The sequence below is a fragment of the Battus philenor genome, unplaced genomic scaffold, assembly GCF_028537555.1.
Source record: "Battus philenor isolate CCGP_79_NKW_IND1 unplaced genomic scaffold, ilBatPhil1.0.hap1 SCAF_14, whole genome shotgun sequence".
In the NCBI taxonomy this organism is placed as follows: Eukaryota; Metazoa; Arthropoda; class Insecta; order Lepidoptera; family Papilionidae; genus Battus; species Battus philenor.
Window position 1 is genome coordinate 36,005 of NW_027181676.1, and position 19,241 is coordinate 55,245.

Sequence of the window (19,241 nt, forward strand, 5' to 3'; positions counted from 1 at the left end):
CAGGGTCTCCTTTCCTTTACATACTGATAATAAACATAGAAAAGACAAAAAGACTGCTTTACACATATTATATTATATGTGTAAAGCATTCATAAATAATTAAATTAGACGAAAACACTACAAACATGCAGTTTTAAACCAAATTTACATCATCCCTTAGCTTTATATACTGATATTAACCGGAAAACGAGGTGTTGGACAGCACTGTCGGTCGGTATGTGGATACCGTGGGGGAAGCCTGCGAATTAGACCAGCCAAAGGTTTCCAAGGGGAGGAAGGCGCAACTGCCCTGGTGGAACGAATGATTCACTCTCCTCAAGGCTGATGTCGTGAGGAAGAAGAGACGCATCAGGTACGCGAGACTGGCTCGGAGAGAGCTGGTCGTGCGCGATTACATTTGCACAATTCCGCCGGCTTGTTTGCGGTGACGCACTCGAAAGGTCTGCTTGCACACGCGCGACTTCATTACAACTGCCGGGGTTAATGTTTAATAAAAATGGATCCAACGGGGGGCACAAAGTTGCCGCTCGAATGTTCGGATCGCACGAGACGTTACGCCGTTACGACGCCGGTGCGAATACAAAAACGTTCTCCGGATCAGTGTCGCTTCGGAGATTTACTGTGCTCGCAAAAATAATAACGGTAAAGCTAACATGCTAATATTTAAAATCATGACTAAATCTTCTGGTGCAGCGAGCGCTATGGTGGTCCCACAATAACTGCTATGAATTAACAACGACAGATGTTAGGTTTGCGTGGAGTAATACTGATCCTACAGCTAAAATGCATTTTGATACTTTAATTCACAGGAAAAATAATGGTTCCCAGTATAAATGGAAATTATACAGCAATGTTTTTAGCTAATATTATAAAAATCCACTAACATCGGAGCTCAAAAGTTATCATCCGCATTACTTTCAAGTGGTTCTAGATCACCCAACAAATTATCTGTGGTATTTCAGAGTTGCCAGTGTTTTTGAGTATTTTTACGTGGTCTGTATTCATGGTAATGAACAGCTCCAGAAAATTACCCGGAAGAAAGAACAGGACAAGATAAAGACGTATAGATTATCTCCATATACTTCTGCTCTGCGAGAATCCTTTTCTTTCATAGAGTAAAAATAATTTAGTTGTGTGTGTGTGTTGTGTGAACAGGTCGGAATATGTCGCAGATGTTATTTTTTCGACGGAGACTGGTTTTCTTACAAACGTTGAATCTGATTTGTCCTTAAAAATAAGTTCACGACTTTCTCCCTTGACGTTTACATTTAATCACCGGGAACCCTTTTTTGTTTCAGGCGAAAACAAAACAGCCACCCTAATTATTAACTTAATGAATATGATGATGCTTTATCAATCGTTCTTGCTTCTTTCAATCATATTTAATCTGTGATAAGACATCGACCTAGAGAGGCAATGCCATGGAAACGTTGGCCGAATTTTGAAATATTCGACACACTGATAGCGACTTGGTTTTTGTGTATATAGAGAAATAGAATTGTAACATGCGCACCGTTCACACAACCAGTGCCGGCGCCCACCGCTCTCGTCCGTCCCGTTCACTCGTTGACAAAGGTGAGCGTGAGAAGACGATGTGTAACCGTCAGATGGAAGACCAATTTATTGTTATCCTTGGGCTTTGGCAACAATACTGTGGCGCGGTCGGCTGCGATGGGTGGTGACAGTCGCAACGTCCCTCTCTGGGCGGCCAGTGCACCGCGGGTCAAAAATTGCTTCTATTAAACTGTTGGCTACAGTCTGTTCCTTTGCGAAGTGTCCGCTGCAACCTAAATGAGGAGAAAGCACAAACTAGGCAATGCGCGCCGGGCCCGGCCGCCACGGCGCCTTATTGTTGGTTCCTAGTTCCTCCGGACGTTGACTCCAATTAAAATTCATTCATTTTAACTTTACAATTTTTATTAAGCACAATTATGACAAACATGGCGCATGCATGAGAACGCTTATCTACATTTCGGGCCGATTCAATAACGAACGCCCCGCGAGGGCACGTCCTTATCTAAATACAATTCATAAAATATTTTACAAACATCAAACAGCGCCGGCGCCCCCGCGAAGCGTATCCGCCGCCTCGCGCGCCTCGCGAGCCCGGACGAGGCGATCGTTTCAAACATAGCGCTAGGCTGTTCGCGCGCGCGCATCTGTGTGTGTATAATAAATTTTACCAATTCCTAGTTCCTACCTCCACCGGCGACCTACACTTACGAGCGACTGACGAAACTAAACCAAACTACCGACGCGTCCTTCTCTTCGGATCATTCCAGCGGATTCGGGTGACGGCGGCCGGGGCCCTGCGCGCACTGCCGCGATGCTGCGGCCTCGGGAGCGGACCGCTGCGCGCGGCCGCGGCGACGCCCGGTGCGCCGCGGGCCCGCGGGCCGGGCGTAGCGGTCCCTTCCGATGGTCCGGTTAGAAAAAATAAGGCACCCGCCGAGCGCAGTCGCGCCGCGTGCCCGCTTCGCTTCCTCCCGTGCACAATGAGTGCCTGGGGGCGCGTGAGGCCCGAGAGGCGCGGGGCCCTGCGGCGCGGCTGCGGGGGGCGCCACGTACCTGGCCCGGGCGCCGCGTGGTGCGCGCGGGCGGTTGCTCCGCTGCCGCCGACAAACAAAACAAAAGCTAACCAATAAGGCACTCGTATATTTCAAATTTTTCATTTGTATCGTATAAAAGAAAATCTTTGGCGTTAGGCGGCGACGCTGCGGGGGGCCGGCGGGCCCGCACGTCACCCGAATCATTTCCACTGGAAATACCCGTACTTCCATTTTCTCCTGTGTCAAGCGACCCCCTCCTTGAGCTCGGTGTCGTGCGCTTTCTTGTTGTCGACCTCGCACCGAGCAGTGGGTTCCACTCCCGCGTCGAATACGTCGGGCGGCGCGTCAGGTTGCGGGGCGGGCTGCGGGGCGGGCTGCACGGCGCCCTCGGGCTCGTCCCGGGCGGGTGGCGCTAAGAAGCCGGGGTCGACCACGTCGCGCGCGTCGTATAGGTCAGTATTGCAGTCTGCGGGGGTGGCGGTCGGGGTCGGTTCGTGCTCAGCGGGGGGCGCGTCGAGGTCGGCGGGGGGCGGCGCTTGCTCCGGCGCGGCGAGGCTGACGTTCTCTCGCTCTGGGCACGCGTATTCCTGGGGCAGGTCGCACGTGTCGGCAGAGAGGGCACGCGGCGATTGCGTCGCTTGCTGGTCGCTGCAGTCGTCGGCGTGCCCGGGCGGCTGCTCTCCAGGCGTAGGTTCTGTCGTCTGGAGCACCACTTCCTCACTGCCACCCTGACTTTCTACAACGCGATCTTCTTCTTTACTAGGTTCCTGGTCACCGCTTTGTATAACTTCATCGGCAGCCCCCCATCTTGACTTTCTGTCTTTGTCTCGCCTGAGATTTCTCTCTTCCCGCGGTTGCCGGGGTTTCTCGTCGGTATTCCTTCTTTTGTCACTTCTTTCTCTGAATTTTTCCTCGTTTTCTCTACCTCTGCGGTCTTTTCTTCTGTCATCCCATTCGTTTTTTCTATCCCATTCGCGATCCCTTTCTCGTTCACCATTCCAGGCCCTTTCATTAAATTGTTCCTTATCTTCAAATCTTCTGTTTCCTCTGTCGAAAAATTCTGAAGGGCCGTTAAATCTAGGGCCATCGAAAGGATTATTAGCATCGAATTGCCTAGGAGGCCCATCAAACTGCGGTCTAGATCCGTCGAAAGGCAACCTGGGCCCGTCGAAAGGAGGCCGAGATCCATCGAAAGGCGGCCTAGGACCATCGAACGGCGGTCTAGGACCATCGAAAGGCGGCCTGGATCCATCGAATGGCGGTCGCGGTCCGTCAAACGGAGGTCTATTCATATCGAACGGCATACGGTTAAAAGGCGGTCTTTCAAATCGTGGCGGACCCTCGAATATAGCACCGCCTTCGAACGGAGGTCTGTCAAATGGAGGCCTGTTGAAAGGCGGAGGTCCCATGCCGTTGAAACGGGGAACGAAAGGCGGTCCCTGCACTTCCATCCATGGACCTGTGAACAGAGGAGCCATACGTTAGCGGCAAGGTCTCGCAAGAGCATTCAGTTGCATAGGACACGAGTCGTACCTCGCGCTGGCGGCCTGCCGGGCGGGCCCCGCATTCTCAACTCTGCAAAATGAAAAGTTTTATAGAGCTGCTGACGCGGCACTTTGCGGCGTGACGCAGCACCGGCGGCGCCGCGCGACACCAGGCGGCACCACACGGCACCACGCGTCACTCTAATGGTTCACTCATTCATCGCACATTCAATCCACAATCGTCTCCGCTTGTTTTATAATAAGTATCGAGTAGGTCGCGAGCGCGGTTCACTTGTCGGTGCCTTGCTCAGGGCACGCGCGCCACACAACACGCATCTCATCAATAGAATCTAACGTAAAGTAACCTGGGCGGAAGGGAGGGGGCGCGCGCGGTGACCAGGCCGGCGCCGCCCCGCCCACCTCGCCTGCGGCATCAGCGCTCGCGTCGCGCTGCAGGGCAGCCGCCGCTGCCGTCACCGCAACTCCGTCTGGCGGCAAGCGACATAAAAGAAGCACTTTTATAACAATCCGCTACCACATGTTATCTTTCTGTCAACGATTTTGAACTATTAACAAGTGTGTAGCTCCTTCAGCGACAATCTCGAAAGTGTCGCGTGTCCCACTCGTGTACGAAAAATGAAGTGTGATAGTCACCGTCGTCGGCGGCGAGCGCGCTGTCCGCGGCCGCGTGCGGGGGCGCAGGCTGGGGGTCGCGCCGCTCGGGCGCGCCGTTGGCCATTTCCCATAGCCGCTCCTGTAGGCTCTTTTCCCCATCCGGCGCGCGCGGAGACTTCTCGCGACTGCGTTCCCTGCGACAGGCACACGCGTTAAGAGCGAGCTGATGCGGGGCGGGGGTGGTTGTGCACGCAGGCGCGAGGGGCGGGGCGCACCTTGTGCCGGAGTCGCGGCCGCCGCATCGCTCGCGGTCGCGGCGCTCGCGGGCATCGCGCGCGCGCTCTCTCTCCCTCCTGTCGTCTCTATCCCTGGGGACGCAAGGGACGTTTACAATCGTGTGACCGCGCGAACGTTACGAATACGCAAAACGAGGAAACGATGAACGGCCTAACCTGTCGCGGTCGCGGGGCGCGCGCTCGCGGTCGCGGCGGTCGCGGTCTCGATCCCGGCGGTCCCGGTCACGGTCGCGGTCCCGGTCGCGACGGTCCCGGTCCCGGTCGCGCCGCTCCTTGTCGCGGTCGCGGCGCTCGTCGTCGCGCTTGTCGTCGGCGGGCGGCGGCTGCGAGGCGTCGAAGGGCGGCGCCTCCGTCGTAAACTTCGGCGGCGGCTCCGTCGACTTGAAGTTGGGAGGCGGTTTCGATAGCAGCGCTTGAATCTGCCGCCAACGAATACTTTAATGAATTGAATGAAACAATTGAATGAATTGAGTGAAAACATTACAAAGCTATATACGCGCGGGGCGGGCAGTACACGGCGGTGTGCAGACTCGGCGGCATCTCTGAGCTTCCGCCATTATATCTACCGGCAGCGGACACGCGTAGCGGCACGCAAACGTGGACAGGCCGCATTTATCACATAAAATAGAGCAGCATACTTCTGTAATGCAATCGAGTGGACGATTGTCGTGGAGTTGCCACATTCCCACGAGAGGAGATGTGAAAAGCAGTCACCTGGTCGGGCAGCAGCGCGTCCGCATGGGAGTCGTCAGGATCCAGCTCCATGGCATCGTCGGGTGCGCTGGTATCTTGTTGCGTCGCGCCACACTGAAGAATATTGAGGGAAAGCAAATGATTAGGCGAGCCCGTGGCAAAAGCTTCTTAAGCAATTTATTTAAATCTAGCCACAGAAGCTTTCTGGACATTATCTGGAATCCAATTGTAAAAGTGTATGCATTGTGAGCAGTGGTAGCCCGCAGCAGAGGAATGAGACTTGCCTACGATCGCAAATGCTCAAGTTTGGGATTCGTTTTCCGGGATAAAATCTTATATACTTGACACTTTGTGTATTGATTACATATGTTTCTTACCGATACAAACAGTTGAACTACAATATTACCTCTAACAGTTTTGTTTAACACATTTCTTATTGACATGTGTTGTTACAAAAAAAAACAAGCAAATTAACTGCTTTCTTGATGATAGGTTTGCTGATGGGTTTCAAGTTAAAAAAATAATAATCAACACATTTATAAAGTATCTTCTAGTTGGCTCCAGAGATATATTCATATGTTTAAATTTACATTGAAATCATCACAAATAATATTGCACTATGTCTTTAAACGCTGTCTATAGTTTGCACATTGGAAAAGCTCACAATGTTTTTGCCTTCCTAATATTCTAAGAGTTTAGTTGCAGTCACAACAGAGCTCTCTCTCAGTACAGCATACGATCAACCGCGTACCCGCTAAAGCTAAACATGGACTAAAACACGCAACCGGTAATAGGAGTGCACACTCACGGGCGCCTGGTGCGGCGGAATTTGGTGGTGTTGGTGGTGCTGGTGCGGGAGCTGCTGGTGATGCTGCGGGTGCAACGGCAGCACCAGGCCGCCCACGTGCGCGCCCACTAGCCCGCTCAGGAATCCCCCCACCATGCCTGCACACATTACATCTGATAATCGACCCTGCGTAGGCAGCGCACCAATATTAAACGTCCCTATCGCAAACCAATGTTTGTTCGCAGTGCACGACATCAACAATGAAACGTTACAAAGTGACAAAACGTCACAATCGCGGTTCGGCCGGACTCGGCGGCGCAGGCGGCGAGCGAGACGCGCAAGCGTTGCCCGAGTGCCCGCATTTTTTTGAAGCTACGATATGAAAGCTGCCAATGTGGCCATACTCCGCGGCGAGCGCGACGCGGCCATAAACTTTAGTTGGCATCTACGCGCGGTGCCCACTTTTCTGAGAAAATGCGTGGCGTACCACGGAATTTTCTAAATTTTAACGACGCGATAAAATGTGACGCGCGCTGCGCTCTACGCGACGTTTACCTACAACGACTGTTTACTGGTATCCTATTGCGTATATTTTTGCTTATTAACTGTCTATATATTTTAACATTTGCGGAGTTTTTTTAATACAATCGTATCGAGCATCTAAGCGATCATGCGAATGAACGCGGCGCGTTTGAATTCTCTGCACTTTGTGCTCGTGCAGAGCACACATGGCCGCCGGCATCGTTGGCGCAGCGAGCGCGCGCGTACCGGGCTGCGGCAGCGTCTGCGGCGGCAGCCCGCCCGGGAAGCCCAGCAGCGGCCCCTCGCGCTGCAGCCCTGCCGACATACACGTGTCCGTCACATCAGCGCATCGTCACAGGCAGCGCACGCTGCGCACGCGTCGCGCGAGCGTGCGCCGCTTTCTTTTCCCGCCACCTCATCGCAACTATGTCGACGACGAATGACCTCGAATGATTATTAGAACCATTTAACTGGTATAACATTGTTCACAACACTGGTGAAAGTAAAAAAAAATATTCAAACACAATATAGGTGGTCACCTGGCACTCCCGTAGGTACGCCCGGCGGCCTGATGCCGGGCGGCATGCCGGGGGCGAGGCCCGGCGGCAGCCCCGTCGCGTAGCCCCCGGGCATCCTGTTTACACACAAGACACATGTTTATCGCCGGCTCCAGACATAGCAACGTGGGCGTTGCCTGTCGCGGACTTACCATAACAGTCAATAACATGATTATTTATTTATTTGTATGCAACACTTGCAACTGCAGGTTATTACATAAATGCAAAATAATAACGTAGTTATACTACAAGAGAATTACAACTCAACATTTCTAGTGTTTTATACAAATAAAAAATAAAGTATATTAACAATAAAAATGAAATTTAACTATATAGCATATAAAGTCATATAATAAGCATCGTGATCATCGCTTTTTACACGAACGCGGCTCGCATGTGTTTGCGTGGTAAGGTTGTGGTAGTGAAGTGCGCACGTACCCCGGCGGCGGCAAGCGCGGCACCACGGGCAGCGCGGAGGGCAGTGCGGAGGGCAGCGCGGAGGGCAGCGCTGAGGGCAGAGCGGCGGGCAGCGCCGCGGGCAGCGTTGCGGGTAGGGCAGAGGTGAGCGCTGCGCGTGCAGGCAGCGCACCTGCCAACGAGGCCGCGGGCAGCGCGCCCAGCAGCGGCATCCCGTCCATCATCGCCTTGGGTATTATCTGCAAAAGCGCTCCCGTCATGAATCTCTCCGCACCACAAGAAGTGTGCACGCATATGCATACGACGTACCCGCGGCGGCAGCCAGGGCGGCAGCGTCTCCTCGTCCACGGCGCCGCCGTCCTCGAGTGCGTCCAGCGAGAGCGCCCCGAGCGTCCACCGCTGATGCAGCGCGTCCCACGGCAAGTAGGCCACGCCAAGCTCGGCCTCCCAGTAGTCCTTCCATTCGCGGCCTTTTACGCCCTTGCCGGCCGCCCACGCCACCTGCGGCCACATCAGAATATACCGACCGCCGTTACAGCAGCGCACACCTCCCGGCGCACCAGGCGGCGAGCTCACCGTGATTTCCTTGGAGTGCAGCTTGTGACGGTTGAGCTTGGCGAGCGCCTTGGCCGCGTCGCGGCGGCGTTCCATAACGACGAAGGCGCAGCCGCGCGGCGCCACCACGTCGATGGACTGCACGCCGCCCACGGCGCCGAACAGGTCTGACAGTTCCTCTGGCGTGGCCAGCTTGGACAGGTGCCCCACCCACAGCGTCGTGCTGCAAACTGCGGCGCGTGCGTTAGCAACACGACACGGAACGTAACACAGACGTGGAACGAAAAACTGGCAGTGGCGGCGTCGCTGGCGGCTGCACTGCTCCGCCACCGCCGCCGCCTCCCACCGAGTTTACACAAAGTGTTTGGTTTAAAACTTACCACTTAAGTTTTCTTTTTTGATAGGCGGCAGTCCTTTCTTTTCCCTCTCTCTTTGCTTCTCTTTCTCAGCTTCTCTTTCCTTATGATTCTTGTCCCTGTCCCTATCTCTGTCTCGATCCCTGGAAGTAACAAATAATCAATTATATAAAGAAGCCCAATTAGATCTGCAAGAACGCACAGAGCTCGGGGCGCGGGGCGCACACCTGTCGCGCCGACGTCGCGGTGAGCGCGAGCGGGAGCGCGTGCGGGAGCGCCGACGCCGCTTGGGCGACTTGGAGCGCGATTGCCGGTGGCGGCGTGACTTCGGCGACGGACTCCTGAAACAATGACGAGTTTGCATGGTTCTTGACTGCGTTCGGTAGTGGTTGCGGTGGCAGGGAACGCGGACTACGTTTATTACTGCCCTTACCGGGAATCGTTGGCGTCGGGTATCTCTATGACCTGGGGGCCGGTCTCCACGAACTCAATGTCGGATTCATTTGCCATGTCATCTTTAGATTCATTCTGTTTCTGCGGCTCCTGCTGAGAGCTCTGAAAATAAAAGTAAACTGCTATACAAACTTTATTCAAACTCCTTTTCTTCTCATAGTACATACACATTGAACATGCCTGCCATCTCTGCCTTCTGAATGAGGAATGTTTATTAGTAGGTGGGCAGGTTCCAAAACTGTTCATCCTCTTATATACCAAGCGAAAGTGGGAATGATGCACTCACCAGAAAGGGCAGACCCGGGTTAGTTGCCTGTTGCAGTTGCATGTCGGACATCATGGGCATCAGGTTCTGAAATAAAATAAGACCGAGTTGAATTCAGACTGTTAATAGCCAAGTTACACACTTGGCTGTGAGCACTTGGAATGCATTTGGTTTTGTTTTAGTTTTATTTTTCCACTCCACGTCCCGCGCGGTGGCGCCTCGATCGCAGTGCGCACCGCAAGCATGCCTCTAGCGAAAGACACGGGAGAACAGGTCCTTTTGGCCATTTAAGCATCAATTTGTATTTTGTAAGGATTGCATTTGTCTAAATTAGTGCAAATATCTCTAGGGGTAATATGTAGTATATCAGATACTCACAGGGATCTGCATACCGGTCATCATCTGCATCTGCGCCTGCAGACTCTGCAGCTGGCGCATGATCTCGGGGTTGGTGAGAATACTGCAAGCACAACACTCTATATGATATTGGTAAAGATTCCGACATCAGACCTCACATACGCCTGCTTAAATCTGCTAATATTGGTCAACACCCACAGACGCAGGTACACGCATGGAGAGCGGAGACATCGATATGCGAGCGAAGTCACCGTCTTCCAGGTGTAATGATGTAAATTTCATAAACAAAGAAAATGCTGCAGGAAAGCAAACTGACCTGCCAAGTGCATCAGCAGTGTTGTGTGATGGGTGTGCGACATGCGTAGAGTGCGCGGGGTGCGGTGCGGAGGGCGCGGGGGGCAGCGGCTCCGCGGGCGCCGCCTCGTCCTCACTTTCGTACTCGAAGTCGTTGAGCAGTTTGCGGTTGAACTTAACGCCCGGTGGCGCGCCCGACTGATCCTGAAACTGTTGAATGTATACATTAGCTTCAAAAATAAATTAATACAACCATGCGCAGGTTTATGGCCCGAGCCCTGCTTGCCTTAAGCATGTTTACAACGTAGTGAATTTCAAAAATAAAGTAAGTCACTGCTCTCCTCGCCTTATGGCACTAAGTAAATTATTCTACAAGAATTAATTATAAATTCTCCCTATTCATAATTTATGACACAGAGAGAGAAGGTAGAATATAAACAAGAAAGTGTACAAAAATCACTCGCACCTGGTCCCTGGAGGGTGTGGAGGCGTGCGGTGAGCGCTGCGCCCCGGGTGATGATTTGCCATCTACACTGTTGTGGGTTAAGTTTAAGCTGCTGCCTGAAAGTCAATACACAAGTCTTTAACTAACATCCCTGATAATAAGTCTTTTTGAAAATGCTCATGTACATGTACATTTTGTTAACAGACTTCAGAGTCACCAACCTCACACAAATAAAAGAACAATTAAAAACAAAGAAAATGCCAAAAAGATAAATTTATTAAGTTGGAAATACAGCCTGCAGATAGCAGCACTGACAAGGTGATGTATATAGGGACACAAATTATTTATCCTTTTAGTAAATATAACCAAACAGTTAGTCCTTCAACAAGTGGTTAACCAATGAAAGACAGCAACCACTCACCATTAGCAGTGTTGTTTTGCTGCTGTTGTATTTCTTGGTGTAGTGGGTGATTAGGATCAGCCATGTCCAGCAGTGGCTGGATCACCTCCGACCCAAAGACATTATTCTTCTGCCACAGGTTCAGGACTCTGATTATATTACGCTGAAATTCATTTCATAGAATTACAGATCACCCTAGCAAAATTTAATAATTCCCAAACTAAAATAGGACACACCATAAACAATACACAATATTCAGTTCACAAGTTGCTCATAATAAAAATAAATTTAGGGCAATGGATCCATCATGTTGTTAGTAGCAGAGCCAGGTATGGTGTTCAGGACTGACAATCCGCTGACCTGATTTGAGGCAGTCTCTGCGCAATGCATTGACATTCACCTTCTCTGTCTAGACACCTATCACAACCTGGCCAAATTTTAAATGGTCCTACTAATGCTGACTTGAATGCTCATTTCAAATAGGTCCCTGTGTTCACTCTTAACACCCCTAAAATATTCAGCATTTGGTTAGAGATTTTGCTGTTGAACATCTCGCTCCTACCTCCACCCCATACAAACTCACTATGAAGACATTCCTAGTTATTTCAATAACTGGGTTGTAATACTTCTTCACATCAATTGTGTGCTCTTTAGGTTTATTTGTATCTGAAGAAATTAATTTATATTAGGAGTAAATTTTTTAATTTACTTTAACATGGAACTGTTTGGTCTAGATGTCCCTGCCATATCTCAATTCTATACTGTTACTCATATGTGCAATAATTTATCCAATCCAAAGCTACTTCCAGGATAGAATAGAGCCTTTATTCTATTTTTTTTTTTGAGCGTTCACTAAATTCTTTTAGTTATTGACTTTTTCAGTGCTCGCTTTTGGTTTGATGTACAATACAAAAGTAACACTCACTGGAAAACCATAAATTGTATTAATAAATAGGACATACAAACTCAGAGTGTGTTTATATTGACATACATATATATAAGCTCATATATTATCATTAATTTATAGATAATTTTATCAAAGTATCACACAACATGGCCACAGTGGCCAGTATTTTCAAACCTCTTGGTCTAGTTGTGAAGTTTTAGTAGTTACAGCATACACAACACCCACAACATATCATCAGAATGTTTAAATATTACCCATAATGGAATTGCCAAATTTATTCTTAGTTATTCATATTACAAAAAAAATAGAATAACTGTAATAAATGTTCCTTTCACACTGTAATTGGCTCGAAATGTTATTCCACTTTAAGTACCCTTTCGCCTACGTATACTTATGGGCTTATTTCACAAACCTACTTTAGATGAAAACAATCCCAAATCTATGAGTTTTCATCACCGTGCGTACCATAACCTGCAATGTTTAAGCGTCAATAAGTAACCTTGTCTTCTGGCGGGCAACGGAATAGGTTCGCGAACGTCTGCTGCATGTTCTTGGCGAAGCGCGGCGCAAACACGTCCTTGTCCTGCCCGAACTGGTGTCGCGACTGCCGCACGATTGAGTCTATCACATAGAGCCCGGGCACTTTGTACTCCGCTTTACACTTCTGAATAAATTTTTCTACACTGTGCACCACATGCTTGTAAAATTTAATAGCCTTAATAGCGCCCCTGGTGATGGCGCTCATCTTCGCCTTCGAGATAGGCGGCTTGTTGTCGTACAGCCCGGACAACTGCAAATAAAAGATTCGTCTGAATGATGCCACGGAAAATGTATAGCGAACCATATATAAACTAACAATACCTCCGCGTTAAAAGATTTCACTTCCGGCATATCCATTTTGGTATCTTAAACTTATAAATTTGATTATTCTATTAAATAAATCTATTAAATACACTATTTTGAGTAAGGAAACTCATTTTCGTTAGCAGTCAACATGCTCAATATTGCAAAATGGCGTGCGTGTATCAGAGTTACCATTAATCTTTTTGATGGATTATTTTTATGGCAATGTACAAATATACCACAAAGAATTTCTCACGCGGCAGAAGTTGGAACACTTCTCATATCATAGGAACGAACTTTCAAACTCACAATTAGCAAATTGATATTAGAGTACATTTATGTAATAAAGTCAATCGATATAAGAAAGATAAATAAATTAATATATGAGAGCGACAACTTTTTGAAAATGAAGTGGCTAAAAAGTATATATTAGAAATCAGCAACAGATTATTTTTACTTAACTTACGTTAGTACCTACTCAATAAGTAACAAAAGAAAAGGTAAAAACTTTAAAGTACAGAAGTGACACTGCACCCGTTTTTTGATGATAGTCTAAATGAACAGCCTTCTATTACAATTCTGTACTAATTATCAGTACAAATAATTCAACAAGGTTTAAATAAAGTATCGCACGAGTATTATAAAATTACACTTAGACTATCATCGAAAGATTAGATGCAATATTCCTGAACGTAATCCGTCAAGAGATGAAGCACATCATAGGCCCTCACAGTAACTGTCAGTGTGACTGCAGGGACGATATTACACCGTTATACATATTGAACATTCAATGACAATACATCTGAATACAACTAAAAACAAAACGTTGACTGTGGATTACTATCGGTTAAAAGAATATACTTATTGTTTATAAAAATATCAATGAGTATACTGTAGACAAGTTATGGGTGATGAATACGCAGCCGTTAAAAGAGGAAAGTTAATTTTAAAAGGAGACAAACCTAAGTGAGTGTTTGAGAGGACGATGCAGACTTTCTGTTGTTTGACGAGTGTCTTCAATACTCTGCAATTAGCGACTTGTGCTAGTCACTGTCTATGTTTAAGAGATGTAAAGTTGCTGGAGGTCCATTCGGAGCCTTTGCGAGAAGTCATCGTGGTTTAACGAATTACGATCTCACTTATTAAATAATTTTTTGAATATTGTAAATTTGTTAAATTAGTTATGTACCTATGTAAACAACCAACCAACCCATGTGGAAGTAATTTTTTATCCATATTCCAGGGCCAAAAAGCGCAAACATAAGAAGAAGGACAAAGATGATGAGACTAATGTAGATGAGGACTGCGTGAAGCATGGCGGCTGGTGGCGAGTGAGCAGGGTGGAGGATATTACTGGTTCAATATCCATTGAGTTTGGACAAAATACCTATGTGTCAGCTTTAGACAATGGTATTTTTTTCTTTCCTGTCATCAGAGGCACTGAGCAGTTATTCCATTACAGATACACACAGTTTAAAAAAGAGGCAATATTTGGGTGACATTTAAATGCCACTCTTTTCTAGCAAGAGTGCAAGAGTGCAAGAACTGTCATCACATTGACAAGATGTGAAAAATTTATTCTCTTTTTGTTTCTGGTGACAGAATTCTACATTTTAGTAGATTTGATTAATTAATACAAATAATTAGTTAGGGCAGAGTTTTCCAGGTAGTATTTGCATTATTTTGTAATGCAGAAATCAATCCATCTCATTGTATTGGTGGGTCACAGTTCTCAAGTTGATTTATAATTTTTTTTTCTATGTCAAATAATATATTTTATGAACATCACACAAATCATCACTCCTTGTATGATGGAGGATACTATTACAGGGAGCTCAATGACACAGTGGGTAATAAAGTGAATAAATGAATAAGCAAATTAAAGCTTCTCAAAAGGAAGTTCACTTGGCAATGAGAGAGGCTGTCCATTCACAAGAGAGCTGTCCTAAGACTTGTCAATTTTCCATGTGTAGATACCATAAGTCCAGAAATAACACTGAGTACATCTCAAAAACTCAAACGAGCAGTGCAAATATATCACTGTTTGGTGAAAGTCATATTTACATTTACTATATGGATAATAAATGTTACTGCACTAAAACAAGAATCATTGGATTATATTCTAATAACTATATCTAAGCACGGAGAACAAACACACAAATTAATTGGTTGTAGATCTGTAAACACACCAAATTAATAACACAGTTCAATGATCACTTTCTTCAAGGGTTGTTCACTATCGGGGCGCCACATGCCGAGGGCGAAGGACCATCTCCCGAAGAGATATTCACTGCATTTCCAGCCGGGGAGAATAAGTTTGCTCTTAAATCTGGTTATGGAAAGTACCTCGGAGTGTCTAAAGATGGAGTGGTTACTGGACGATCTGATGCTGTGGGCCCCATGGAACAATGGGAGCCTGTTTTTCAAGATGGTAATAAAAAAATAATTATTTTTAAAACAAAATACTTTAAAATCAATTTGTATCCATAAATGTAAAGCTTTTTTGGCTTTGGGTTTTCCCCATCTACTGCAGTTAGGTAGGTTCCACCATAGTGTCTGTGTCCATCATTATGGAAATGGCACAGCAAGTGGTTTTGTTATTTTGCTAATAAGGTGTAACCCAGATCTCAATTGGTGAGGATGTATGCAGTGCTACATTTTTTAGGTACAATTTTGGAATGTATTTTAAACTTTGCTGTGGCACTCAACAAAAAACTGCAAGGATGGTTTTCATTGTATGCAGCCAAGACTCGGCATGTATTTTCTTCTGCACTAGTGTAATCTACAATGCAAAACCCTTGTAATAGTGACTATTTAACACTGACAAAATTTACATTGGTTTAGTGACCATATACAATTATATATTTTTAATTTCCTCAATTTTAATTATGTGCTATACTTCATATTTCTCTCAATTGTCCATTGACATTTTGGATATTAATATGAAGTAAAATGGTTAAAAAAAGCAATCTCTTGTTAAGAATGTATTAAGATGTTTTTAATTCCTCATACACATCATAGAATGGCACACAACATTAAATTCAATGACAATTGTGCAATGTGGTACATTAAAGCCATTTAACCAAAAACGTTACATACTATCTACACTGCACAATATTTAAAAATATCTTGAACTTGCCCTGCTCCTGTCAGGAAGAAAAGACAGTCATTTCAACGTACTTTTTATGGAACTGTTGAATTCTGTTGTCCAGTTTCATTTGGTCAGTGACAGTGAAACACAAAAATGTCTATGATTTACTACTATGTTAATAGCACAGAGGTGGAGCTGGACATTTTATAAATTTTATAATGAATTGCATACAGGCCAAACAGCTATACTGAGTTCAATGAACAAGTTCATGTCGGTGAATCCCGAGGACGACTCTGTGGTGGCAACGTCAACGGAGGCGCACGCGGCTGAGCGCTGTAGCGTGCGCAGCGGTCGCGCGCGGCACGAGCACCGCGAGAAGCATGAGCAGCACGAGCACCAGGAGCAAGATGAGCACACCGACCTGTCCACTCTCGAGGTCAACTATGTGTGAGTTCCGTCTCACTACTTACCATTGTCAATAATCTTCTTCACTTCGTAACCTACATAGTGTTCACCTGAGAACGCTCTGTATTTTTTGTAATTACAGCCACAATATTTTTTTGACTTTCATTATTTCTTATTGGAATTCATGCCAGTTGCGAGAGTTATTGCTATTGTAGTTGGTTCAAATTCACAATTGTAAATTGTCTCTGTTTATATATATGTACTATCTATATATACATATATATACATTATATATATGTATGTATGTATATATATATTTATATATATATATATATATATATACTACCATTCAAAAAACAATTAAGAGCAGTGAGGTAAAATAAAATAAAACCAAATTTAACGATATTCAATTACTGATATTGTATAAATTTATATTGATAAAAAAATTTAACAAAAAGCAACTTAGACCAAAGAAAAAATTAACTGATTATGGGAAACAATCAAATTTTAGCTTCATCAAAGTGACCACCTTTTGTTTTAATGATTACAGCATTACAGCACAAATTTTAGGCATTCTATTGATATTATTACATATTCACTTCTTTAAAAAAATCTTCACCTAACTTGTTCCATTCACTCTCTAATAACTGTCACAAATGTTCTGAGCCAGTAGGAGAGCAATTTTTCACTCCCCTATGGAGATCATCCCAGACAAGTTCTAATGGAGACAGATCAGGTGACTGCGATGGCCATTTCATGAAAAACCTTTTCATCTATTTTTTTCTTTAACCTTCTGTTTAGTTTTCCAGTTATCTTCGCAAGATTTAAGAGTTTATTTTTTCCGACGCTTCCCCAAACTACACAACTACACTACCACCACCATGTTTCACTGTTGACACTGTACACGCTTCGGAAGCTCTTTCTCCTTTTGATCGGCGTCCAAACACACGTCTATTGGATACGAAAATCTGAAATTTCGATTCATCACACCATAGAACATTTTCCCAATTATCTGCAGTCCAATTTTTATGTGTCTGCCCATTACAGTCTATTTGTCTTGTGTCGAATTGTTAACTTGGGCTTCTTAACAGCAACACATCCTCCTAGAGCCGCAGCCAGAAGTCGTCGTTTAACATTTGTTACTGAGCTGGGCCTTTCTAGCGTGCTGTTCACTGTTGCAGTAATTTGTGGCGCTGTTAAGCGTCGATTCCGTTTGTTCAGAATGAAGTTATCCTCTTGAGTAGTTGTCTTTCTTAGGCCTGCCTGGCCTTTTTAAAGCCATAGTCAATAATTTCTGAATACAGACAATGTTGTGTGTCACGACCTGTGCGTGCCAATACTCAAGTACGAAACAGGAACCAAAAAAGTGAAATGTATAAAATAACGCCGACAGCAACACTTCGAACCACGAAAGAATGCAACCGCAGTCCTCAGTCAAACACGTGTTTCGCCAAAATCTATGAAATTGGTAAAACATGTTTAATGAGAGCCGACGAAACCTTTGTTAATATGTAAACAATAGTAAAAAGCTGCAAAGATAACATTCATTACAAATATTTACCGCCTATAGCAGGTTTGTGTTGTTCCATTTTGGCCAATAACAGATGTGCTTCCAAACTTTTGGGGGGTAGTATACATCAAATAACACCATTTACTTCCGGAATAAAATTAAACTGACAAGCAGTAAAAATAAGGCCATGTGGGATATAATAAATAGTGAAAGAATAAAAAATGATATCAGCATTATAAATTTGCCGTAAATGTACAATAATAAAGGGTTGAATTCCTCGCACCATACTGCTGAGATGTGTTGGAAGATAAAACTTTACTCTGATATTGATACTGCAAGATATTATAAGATATTTTTACACCATTACGGCAAATAGATTGATGCTTTTGAGTAGGTATATGTGCAAATATTGAAAAATATTTATTTTGAAAAAATGTCCTGACCAAAAATTTACGGCTTAGGTCTCTGACTTAGATCTCTCTAAGAACAAGAAACAACAGTTTAAAGAATATTTCTACTACAACCTCACCATAAATTAATTTGTGTACAATAAATTTTAAAAAAAGGAGGCATCCATAGAGGATTTACAAGGCACCAAATTTAAAATTCACTGCTAATAAACAGAATTTGGTTTGTAATGAAATTCCGCTAAACATTATCAAACTACCATTTATTAAATCTAAAACTTCGAAGACCTATCTACATGCCCTGCAGTGGGCGTCTGCCAACTGATTTGGCACAGAGCATATGCTATTCAGCGGAATTGAGGAGCCAAAGTTGATTGTTAACTTTTGTTTTATTACAGGAAGAAGTTCCAAAAGTTTCAAGACAAGAGGTTGCGCGTGCACGACGGCGGCGCGGGCCCGCTGCGGCGCGCTCGTGACCGGGGCCGCCTGCACGAGGCGCTTCTCGACCGCCGCGCCGTCATGAAGGCCGACCGTTACTGCAAATGACGCTGAAGCAATAAATTGTACCGCACACAGACACGCCTTGTAATTTGTGTCCCTCTCGTCGCGGACTGCCTCTCTGAACAGTGCAGACTATCCTTTCAACTGCAACCTGTAACCAGAGTCCGGTGAGCAGACTCCAAATATGGCGCCGGCAGCCTGCGCCCCGGTGTGCACGCGGTGACGTGGACTAACCAAAAAATAATAAAAGCTGTTCAGTTTTCTGAAGATTTATTTCTCCCGCACGACAGTCGGTACATTGGCCTAAACGTTTAGAAGTATTTTTGAGTACGTTTCGCTTACAAAAGACAGACGCCGGGTAGGGGCGGCACCGCTTCCTTATGAAGTCTTCTACAGTTTGAAGTTTATGTACAATGTGTTATGGCTGCGGTGAGGCCCGCCGCACGCGCCGCTACGATATACATATGTGTTTATATATATATATATATATATAGTATCGAACGTTCCGATGGACGCAGCGGTCCCGTCGGCC

General features: G+C 45.9%; 2 protein-coding genes across 5 annotated transcripts; one reads left to right on the forward strand and one right to left on the reverse strand.

Annotated features, from left to right (window-relative positions):
* Positions 1-1,894: 1,894 nt before the first annotated feature.
* Positions 1,895-12,954, reverse strand: Isha (Insulator su(Hw) mRNA adaptor). Of its 3 annotated transcripts, XM_068777690.1 has the most exons (23): positions 12,814-12,954; positions 12,452-12,742; positions 11,067-11,208; positions 10,667-10,761; positions 10,223-10,410; positions 9,928-10,009; positions 9,571-9,636; positions 9,265-9,386; positions 9,059-9,172; positions 8,856-8,974; positions 8,497-8,705; positions 8,230-8,421; positions 7,942-8,159; positions 7,486-7,580; positions 7,193-7,261; positions 6,446-6,582; positions 5,659-5,751; positions 5,101-5,363; positions 4,924-5,016; positions 4,688-4,842; positions 4,399-4,521; positions 4,083-4,124; positions 1,895-4,008 (listed from the first exon to the last, which is right to left on the reverse strand). In XM_068777690.1, the coding sequence occupies exons 1-23, from the start codon at positions 12,847-12,849 to the stop codon at positions 2,792-2,794; spliced, it is 4,161 nt and encodes a 1,386-aa protein (XP_068633791.1). In that variant the 5' UTR covers positions 12,850-12,954; the 3' UTR covers positions 1,895-2,791. The 3 variants fall into 3 exon arrangements, with proteins under 3 accessions (XP_068633791.1, XP_068633793.1, XP_068633792.1); XM_068777692.1 differs by lacking the exon at positions 7,193-7,261; XM_068777691.1 differs by lacking the exon at positions 4,083-4,124.
* A 547-nt stretch (positions 12,955-13,501) lies between these two features.
* FRG1 (FSHD region gene 1) lies at positions 13,502-18,805 on the forward strand. Of its 2 annotated transcripts, none has more exons than XM_068777725.1 (5): positions 13,502-13,761; positions 14,039-14,151; positions 15,023-15,226; positions 16,120-16,333; positions 18,607-18,805. In XM_068777725.1, exons 1-5 carry the CDS (start codon positions 13,700-13,702, stop codon positions 18,752-18,754), a joined length of 741 nt encoding a protein of 246 aa, XP_068633826.1. In that variant the 5' UTR covers positions 13,502-13,699; the 3' UTR covers positions 18,755-18,805. The 2 variants fall into 2 exon arrangements, with proteins under 2 accessions (XP_068633826.1, XP_068633825.1); XM_068777724.1 differs by having other exon boundaries at positions 13,508-13,761; positions 14,039-14,205; positions 18,607-18,804.
* The last annotated feature ends 436 nt before the right edge of the window (positions 18,806-19,241 follow it).

Bases quoted from the DNA above. Each gene is read 5' to 3' on its own strand.
- Isha (XM_068777690.1), bottom strand. From the start codon at position 12,849: ATGGATATGCCGGAAGTGAAATCTTTTAACGCGGAG. The intron at 9,173-9,264 runs GTAAGGGCAGTA...TCATTGTTTCAG, and splicing joins CCCGACGCCAACGATTCCCG to GAGTCCGTCGCCGAAGTCAC. The intron at 8,975-9,058 runs GTGTGCGCCCCG...TGTTACTTCCAG, and splicing joins CCGCGACGTCGGCGCGACAG to GGATCGAGACAGAGATAGGG.
- FRG1 (XM_068777724.1), top strand. From the start codon at position 13,700: ATGGGTGATGAATACGCAGCCGTTAAAAGAGGAAAGTTAATTTTAAAA. The intron at 13,762-14,038 runs GTGAGTGTTTGA...TCCATATTCCAG, and splicing joins TTAAAAGGAGACAAACCTAA to GGCCAAAAAGCGCAAACATA. The intron at 16,334-18,606 runs GTGAGTTCCGTC...GTTTTATTACAG, and splicing joins ACTCTCGAGGTCAACTATGT to GAAGAAGTTCCAAAAGTTTC.